The sequence below is a fragment of the Mytilus galloprovincialis genome, chromosome 3 (genome assembly GCF_965363235.1).
Source record: "Mytilus galloprovincialis chromosome 3, xbMytGall1.hap1.1, whole genome shotgun sequence".
Lineage (NCBI taxonomy): Eukaryota > Metazoa > Mollusca > Bivalvia > Mytilida > Mytilidae > Mytilus > Mytilus galloprovincialis.
In genome coordinates, this window is record NC_134840.1 from 12,523,911 (window position 1) to 12,533,389 (window position 9,479).

Below are 9,479 nucleotides of genomic sequence, written 5' to 3' on the forward strand. Positions count from 1 at the left end.
ACCACTGGTTATATAAAAGATATCAAAAAAGTATTTTGTCAGCAAATGAAAACTTTTAGGATTATATTTAGTACTGATTAATACTATTAACATACATTTCTGTAATTGATATTTGAATTGTTCTTGACAGGCCTACCCATCTATGAAGCCTTTAGGTTCCTGGACGAGAGATTTAGTAGCCAGAGTAGAACAGCTTGCCAAGTGGGCCGTGACAGCCCATCCTCCTACTATTTTCTGGATGTCTGCCTTTACCTTCCCTACTGGCTTCCTGACTGCTGTCCTACAGACATCTGCTAGACAAAATAATGTAAGATTATCAGTGCTCATCTACAGGTTATCCAACTTACAGTAACAGATCTTTTAAAAATGATGTTTGTGAGAAAGTGATTGCTTCCACCTATACAAAGGATGATTGAAAACTATGTAACAATTGTGTTCCTTTCTCACCTACACTGAGGTACCAAGTTTTAGGAGAATAACTACAAAGCATTCATTGATGATAAAAAAAAATTGATTGACAATATTTATTCTGTGGAAATAAATGTTTGAAAGTACATATTATGGAAGAAAACATATTTTACGATGTTGAAGTTTTTAATTTTATGTGAATTTGTTTAATTTTTAATGAAGAACATTTGTAGCAATATCTGGTTTATATAATCAGTATTCTTCTTTAGGCTAAAGAAATACCATATGTTTGAACTATGAATCATCTGCTGTCATTTACTTAATGCATTTAGATCATGCTAAACATCTACTTATCTACATTTTTAGATAAACACATATTGTTGGGTATATAAAATTTCACATTAATTGTATAACTTTTATATGATGATATAAATGTTTGATGATTTATTCTCATTTTCTTCTTCAGGTATCTATTGATACTCTATCCTGGGAGTTCAGTGTGATGACTGTAGGAGATGAGAACATAGTTGGTCCACCAAAGGTCGGTATCAGACTACAAAACTAAAAATTATTCAAACTTACTGAAACTACTTGAAATAGAACCTGAAAAGGAGTACATAACAAAATGCTGCAAAAATATCAATGCTGTGTATATTTTTATGCCCCATTTATGGGCATTATGTTTTCTGGTCTGTGCGTCTGTTCGTCCATCTGCCCTTCCAGGCTTTCGTCCTGTTTCAGGTTAAAGTTTTGGTTAAAGTTTTTGGTCAAGGTAGTTTTTGATGAAGTTGAAGTCCAATCAACTTGAAACTTAGTAAACATGTTCCCTATGATATGATCTTTCTAATTTTAATACCAAATTAGAGATTTTATCCCATTTTCACGGTCCACTGAACATAGAAAATGATTATGCGGATGGGGCATCCGTGTACTTGGGACACATTCTTGTTATTTAAATTATTAATAAATGTAGTTAAATTTCATTGAAGTTAGTACTTATTGTGGCTTATGTGGGCAATTTTAGAAGATGCTTATTATCAGCAGGTTTTCTGTATATTATCAATTGATTGTCACCTTCTGCAGTTTCTAGAATGCAGCAAGGAAGTGTTAAGGCTTCATCTTGTCTCAAAATAAAATCAAAGGGCTGTAAGCACTGTAGGCAGTTAACCAAAAACCAAGGCAAACATAATTATGAAAACTGTGGCAATATATGTTGCTTCAATTTTTTTTTAAAGATTTAAAAGAACAAACATTAAACATTCATATATAATTGTACATTTATGTTCATTTAATGAATTAATCATTAAGGCAAATAATTCATATTTTATCAAGGTTTTCAATAGCAACGTATATATATCAAGTATATATTTTTTTCATGGTCATGAGTCTCGAGTAAGCAGTGGTACAAATTCGCAATGATTGCAGTTCTTCTAGTTGATCGTAATTGTTCGTATTAGCTGACTGTTAGTATTTCAAGTTGACTTAAGTACGAGCTTGTAAAAGTATGAATGGACTTGCTTCCCTGGAAAGAAAACTGAGTTTGTGTTCTACAGTACAAAAGTTATGAGACACAAATCAGACAAATGTTTACTACTACAGTGATCAATAGTGAGGTCTGACTGACCTGTCCATAGTAAATGTAAATGACTCCCACCTTCAACTCAAGTCCATGATGTTTAAGTTTGGAATAAAATGACAGGTGTTAGGTCTAGCAAAGTGATATGCATATGTGACGCCTATGAGATTGACCTTGTATGTCATTCAATCTTTTTGAAATGACAAACAGGAATGAATATGGTTTAGGAGTTGGTATCTCAATCTTTTACAAGTTCTCAAAACACACACAAGAGGGTGTGAGTGACCCTATGGACTACCCCTATTTTTCATTTGATTTTTTATATTGTCCCATACATTAATATATATGGTTTAGGGGTGGGGGACCCCAGTGACTTCCCCCATATTTCATTTGATTTGTTATATTGTCCAATACATGAATATATATGGTTGAGGGGTGGGGATCTCATGTGTTTCCAAGTTATCAAACAGGATTGGGTAGGGTGACTCTTAGGACTCTCCCGATATTTCATTTGATTTGTTCTTTTGTCCCATACATGAAAATATATGGTTTAATTTAAGGTTAGGATCTCGACTGTTTCCAAGTTCTCAAACAACAGGAGGGGTGGGGTGACCGCAGGGACTTCCCCTATATTTTATTTGATTTGTAATTTAGTCCCATACATGAGTATATATGGTTACGTGGTGAGGATCTCGACTGTTTCCAAGTTATCAAACATGAGGGTGCAGTGACCCTAGGGACTCCCCCTATAATTCATTTGTTTTGTTATGATGTCCAATACATGAATATATATGGTTTATGGAGGTGATCTCAACCGTTTTCAAATTCTCAAACAGGAAGGAGTAGAGTGGCCCCACGAACTCCACCTATATTTCATATGATTTGTTATATTGTCCCATACATAAATATATATGGTTTAGGGGTGGGGATCTCGACCATTTCCAAGTTCTCAAACAGGAGGGGTGGGATGACCCACAGGGACTCCCCCTATATTTCATTTGATTTATTATTTTGTCCCATACATGAATATATATGGTTTAGGGTGGAGATCTCGACTGTTTCAAAGTTCCGAAACAGGAGTGGTGGGGTGACCCCAGGGACCCCCCCCCCCTATGTATTTGATTGGTTATATTGTCCCATACATGAATAAATATGGTTGAGGGGTGAGGATCTCAACTGTTTCCAAGTTCTGAAGCAGGAGGTGGTGGGTGACCCTAGGGACTTCACCTATATTTCATTTGATTAGTTATATAATCCCATACATGAATGTATATGGTTGAGAGGTGGGGATCTCATGCGCTTCAAAGTTATCAAACAGGAGGGGGTAGAGTGCCCCAAAGGACTCCACATACATATAATTTGCTTACATTCAGGTATCATATTATCTAGTTGCACTATATGTGTAAAATAAGAAACTTCCAGCTATTTTAACTGACCCATCAAAATTGAAAAAAAAAAACCATTTAGTAATATGTTTACACTTTAAAAGCATCTAACTTGCTTTACCAACATTTATTACTGATAAAGAAAATTTAAACTGTCACCAGGACCATATATATTGTTAGATATACTGTTCCCAGCTGACACAAAGACTAACATTGTATTGGATTTTGACATTAAAATTTGTCAAAAAGTTATTTTGAGTTTCCTTTGGATACCTATGGATCTTCAGAACGCTGGCACTGTTGAGCCATTATATTCTGCTCTACTTCATCATCATTGTATTTAATTGTACGTTTCTCACATTTTCAGTACAAAATATTTTCTGGTTTTTTTTTCATTCTTTTACATATATCTTTTGGTTTTCAATTCTAGTATTTATATTTATTTACCATGCAAAGATGTATTTTGTCATCTGTCTGATTTTTTTAAAGTTCAAAGATCGCCAAAACCCGGAATTACCCATATCCGCTTCCGGAATCGGATCCGATATTAGAATTTTCTTCTCATGTCAGCCATTTTGTTTTCAATTTTGTTTTTGTCAGATACGATTTTACTCGAATTTACACATTATTTGTCGGCGATTTTCTGTTTAAAGCTAGCGGTTGAACAAAATGAACATCGCTGTCATGAATAATAATGATAAAAACAAGTTTTGAGATCGTTTATTAGGAGACTTTGGTAAAAAGGTTTGCAAAGTTACTTTTTTATTTCCTCTCAAGTCGTGCATGTCAAGCGTAGCTAGTAACCAAATCGAAAGTCCGACTGCAAAAGTGGAAGTTCCACGACCTCGTACAACCGCTAATTGAACCCCTGCCTCCAAATTGAAAAGATAAAAAAATTTCGTCTTATAATTTAAAATTGCCGCCAACAGAATGAACAGTGGAACTTATATTAAAACTACTGACGTAGTTGACTACGTATGGACGACAAACAATATTCCTACGACTTTTGCCATTTGGGAAATCTAAACTACTTGTCTATAGAGATTTTCGGCGATTAAACATTTCATACATTTGTTCTTTGACAGCTTAGCCAAAATCTCAGGGGATAATAAACTACATAAAGATTCCTAATGTGCCCTACTTCCTATGTGCAACTTCAAAACTTTTGGATAAATCGACGATCATTTAAGGTTTTTCTGATCATATTTTTTGTAATCAAGAATTAAAAGTATGAAAAAACTGTCCAATTAGTTATGAATAACATAACATCCAGCTAGATAATAACAATGGCACATATTTCAGCATTTATTGGGTAGAACAAAAATCTAGGGTGCTCGCATAAGGCAGCTTAACTGCCTAAAAAATATACTTGCTTTGACATGCTGCTCTTAAGCTTAATTTATATTTTTTCTGTATATTTTGACAGGATGGTGTGTACATCAAAGGTTTATTCCTACAAGGAGCAGGCTGGGATATTAAGAATTCTTGTTTGGTAGAAGCTAAGCCTATGGAGTTAGTTTGCCAGATGCCAACAATACATTTCAAACCAGTAGAAAATAAGAAAAAGGCTGCTAAAGGTATGTGTTCTCAAATATTTTTGTCAGTCACCTCCTGTAGTTTTATTAACTTAATATACTTAACTTTTAATCATTAGATTAGAAAAAAGCATAGAACAAAAAGCTTTTATTGATAAAAATACATTTTCTATTGAAGGTGGATAAATGCTATGTAATGAGTCAATATAGTAAATGTATCATCTGAATATTGAGTATTTTTTTCATTTGGAGCGTAAGCTCTAATTTCTGATATACAGTTGACTCTCTTTTTCTCGAACTCGGTTGACTCGAAATTTCGGATGAGTCGAAGTTTTCATGTGGTCCCGAACTTTGTTCCATATAAATGTATGAATTTGGACTCCGAACTTGGATGAGTCGAAATTTCGGTTGAGTCGAACAAAATTTATTATTTGTCTCGAACTAATACACATATGTCAAAACATGACCTCTGGCATTTAAATGGATTGAAGAGTTAATCTGACAATACACATGTAATTAAATTTCCAGTCACTGACCACTGTAATTGATTTATGGCATGCTATTTCCACGTGTGTTTACCTGAGATTATCTTTTATAGAATTTTTATAAATAATCAGTGATACATTGTTAATGTTCATGAAAAAGTATTTAAAATGTTTAGAAAACAATTAATCATGATTTACACTAATGAGCTTGGGTGTGTATAAAATGAGGATTAAGACTACAGTTAATGATCACCTTAAAACTACTCAATCTGTGTCTTTAATCTTGTTGTTGAATAGAAAAAGTGAGATGAAACAAAATGAAGAAAATCTGAATTTTCTAAAAAATCTCTTGTATCCGAGAATAAAATTTTATCAACTTTAAACGACCTAAATAACACTAAGATCGATTGGAAATTACTCTCTAATAAAAGCAATAGGAATTTTTTTTAACTGAACCAATTGGATAAGTAAAAATAATGTTATTATAATAATGAAAGACCATGACATACAAATTCATCGATCTGATAACAGAATATCGATCCCCTTCCCATATCCATCCAGATTTATTTAAGCTTTACCAAGCTAAGCAAGAGTTGTGTCCCTTGGTCTGTCAAACTTCCGGTTTTCTTTTGAGTCGAACTATGTGTATCTCGAAATAATTCTCTGGTCCGGCTGACTTAGAGATAACAAGAGTCGACTGTATAAAATAACAGCCTCCTTAAAATGTCAATTACCCTGAAACCCCTTGATGATCTGTTAAGAAACGTAGAAAGCAAAGTTTAAGCATGGAGTATCCGTATTATGAAAGCTCTTGTTTTAACATTATGAACAGTTTTAAGAGATTTCTAAAAAAAGTATTCTTATACATGTATTAACTTTATTATTCTAAAGGAAAAAGTTCTACCTTATACAACCACTTGTTCAAATGACTGTCTTAAATTGTATGTCCACCATCTTTTCTTCAAATGATACGTTATTAAGTGAATATGCATGAAATATTTGCCTTTCTTTATAATTCAAACAACAATCATTAATGTTATTTATGTTACTGAAGGAAAGAGTAAGTATTTGTTCTCAATTTGATGTTGAATTACTGACTTTCTTGTTGGATTTTTGTCATGTTGTTGTTTCTTTTGATAAATACTGTGTAAAAGACATGCTGATTTTGATAAGGGATCAGCAATGTTTTTCCTAAAGAATTCGAGTTTTAATGATATAAACTGTTTAACTTGTTTATATATTTGTTTTTGAAGTATTTTCAGTTTATGTACATGTATCATTAACAAAGATATGAAAATTTGAAGGTCTTGTCTCCAAGATACCTTGAAACAAAACTAAATAAAAAAACTGTATAAGTGTTTCATGCATTAGTGTTACTAGTGTTCTTCTTTGTATGTTCAACAGTACATCATGTCCGTTTTACCAGGCAGGGGAAAGAGAGAGGGGGGCTGAATTTGATCCAAGGCTTAGATCAAACCAAAGAACTAGAATTAGCACTTGCTGGCATTATTTTTTTCGGCGATCTGCATTACAAAATGAAAAATATTGTTTTTAAACTTGACCATTCAATTGACCATAGCTATCATTTTACAGACTAATTCTGTAATTTTCACTATAAATATTAATGTGTACTGTGTCATTGATAATCATAGAAAGAGCAATGAAAAAAAACAAGGTGGTATTTAGTGAGTACAAAGCACATGTTTTATTTTACACAGATATAAAGATATACATTTTGTACATTGATGCCAAGGATTTTAAGTTTTACCAAATATCTTATTTTACACTGATATAAAGATATACATTAATGACAAGGATTTTAAGTTTTACCCAATATTTTGTCCTTTCATTTACACCCTTGTCATTAAATTTGGCATTATTAGTTTTATCCAAAAAGATATGAATACTCATGCAATGAATTCTGCCCTTTTTTATTCACACAACCAGCTATTATCTACATGTATGTATCCCATGTGCCATTTCAATGAATTTTACATACTTGTCTTAAATAATGTACATTGACAAACAATAATGGAAGGTTCGTCATTCACAAAGATCAAATAGAAGACAAATATGAATGCAATCAATTAGTGAATAATTCATAAGACTTATTAAGTATTGCAGTGCCAACTTTTCATTGTAATTTAAGCTTTTCCTTTTTTCAAGTCCATTCTGAACATCTCAATCTGAGTAACACATGTGTCATATCAATGTTGTATATATCAACTCACCAGGGTATCTGTTTTCAAAAGAGTAAATATTGAAGTATTTTTTATAATTTGACTATCAGGTGAGAAAGAGACAATGTATGCATGTCATAAAAAGTATCACGGAAAACAAGTTATTTCTTTTTACAATGCATAAACTCTTTCTACAATGAAAGGATCCTGAATAGTTTTACCTTTAAAAGTTGATGTATCTGAGTTATGTAATATTTTAAATTCAATTATGACAATTATGTCATTTCATATGCAAGTAGAAACATTAGTAGTGAATTGATGTATTTTATGACCAATCATTGGAGTTCTACACACCATTGTTACTCTCTTAGATCCTTAAAAAAACTGCTATCCCATTATTTTCCATGGTAATCAATACAAATGATATTCTGTACATTTGCGAGAAAACAAAATCTGCCAGCAATCACCCACACCCCTAAATAGGAATTATGTATCTAACATATTGACTATTTGTATAATTTTAGGCATGTACAATGCCCCCTGTTACTACTACCCTAACCTGACCCATGTGAGTTATTTGACTATTTGTATAATTTTAGGCATGTACAATGCCCCCTGTTACTACTACCCTAACAGAGCCGGAGCAGCTGGCAGAGCATCGTTTATTGTAGCTGTGGAACTAAAGAGTGGAGAAAAGAATGCTGATCACTGGGTTAAAAGAGGAACAGCTCTATTGATGAGTTTGGACTATTAATTCCTTAATGAAGACAGAAGGAACAAAACATACTGACTTGTTGATAATGTCTTAGCTTTTATGATTTGACAATAAGAATATGCATTTAACTTTGTGATTTGTTTTACTGGTTTTTTGTCCAGTTGTAAGAATTTATTATAGTTGGAAAGTATAAATTATATTGGCATTGAAGTGCTGTGTCTGATGTTAATATGATAACTCCTACTTTATTTGTCGTGTGCTTTCAGATTATTATAGCAAGAAGAATATTCTTTACTCTTTAATGAAACAATTTAAGAAGAAACAAAATTAAATTCACACACATTGCCTATCTTATCTATTGTATTTCAAAATAATCATATTTAAGAAAAAAAAACACTTTTTGTTTAATACTTAAAAGTGTCAATGCTGCATAACAATGTGTTTTTAAAACAGTAAATATTTATGCAGTAAATATGAGATTAATTTCAGAACATTGGTTAAATTTTCCATAAAATGAAAGAGTGTACAATTTACCAATCATGTGGTTTGAACTAACTCCTATATTTTGCTGTTAAATTTGAATTTTTATTTTAACTTTTTTAAAGGTTAATAAAAGTTATTTAAAAAGGATCATAAAATATCATAGAAAAACAATTATCAATAAATAATCTACACTTTTTTATCCTGCTATTGAGGTTTCAAAATTGACACCTAGGCTATGTATGGCTAAAGAAGTATTAAAATCATTGAATTTATATACTTAGAATTAAACAAATAACAAGATATATCCTTTCTCTTCCTAGGAACATATTGATTATTATTGTTAACCGAACAAGTCATTAACTGTGATATTTTTTCCCAATTAGGTACAAGTAAATCATTCCGTCCAATATAAGATATTTAAATATAATTTATGATCTAAAAATATAATTTATGATCTAAAAATACAGTATATTATTATCGTTTATATTATTTTAAATCCAAAACTACTGGATTATGTTTTTTTTATTTAGAAAAAGAAATGTTGTTATTAATTTATATTGTTGGGTTTATTAAACAAATTTGAGAACAGATATAACATTGAACTTAATTAGATTTTTCTTGTTGTTTATTATTTCTACATACAATTGTGTATAGAACATATTGTGACCTGCAAATTATTATACAGTTAACTTAAATTGGTGCATTTGAATCC

General features: G+C 31.7%; 1 protein-coding gene across 3 annotated transcripts in view; it reads left to right on the forward strand.

The window, feature by feature from the left end:
- The window catches only part of LOC143067201 (dynein axonemal heavy chain 2-like), a 90,129-nt gene extending 81,067 nt beyond the window's left edge, over positions 1 to 9,062 (forward strand). For all 3 annotated transcript variants that reach the window (XM_076240296.1, XM_076240297.1, XM_076240298.1), the window contains 4 exons: positions 131 to 307; positions 875 to 949; positions 4,796 to 4,946; positions 8,169 to 9,062. In XM_076240296.1, coding sequence (XP_076096411.1) covers positions 131 to 307; positions 875 to 949; positions 4,796 to 4,946; positions 8,169 to 8,323 — 558 coding nt within the window. In that variant the 3' untranslated portion in view covers positions 8,324 to 9,062. The remainder of the gene's footprint in view (positions 1 to 130; positions 308 to 874; positions 950 to 4,795; positions 4,947 to 8,168) is intronic.
- Positions 9,063 to 9,479: the final 417 nt, after the last annotated feature.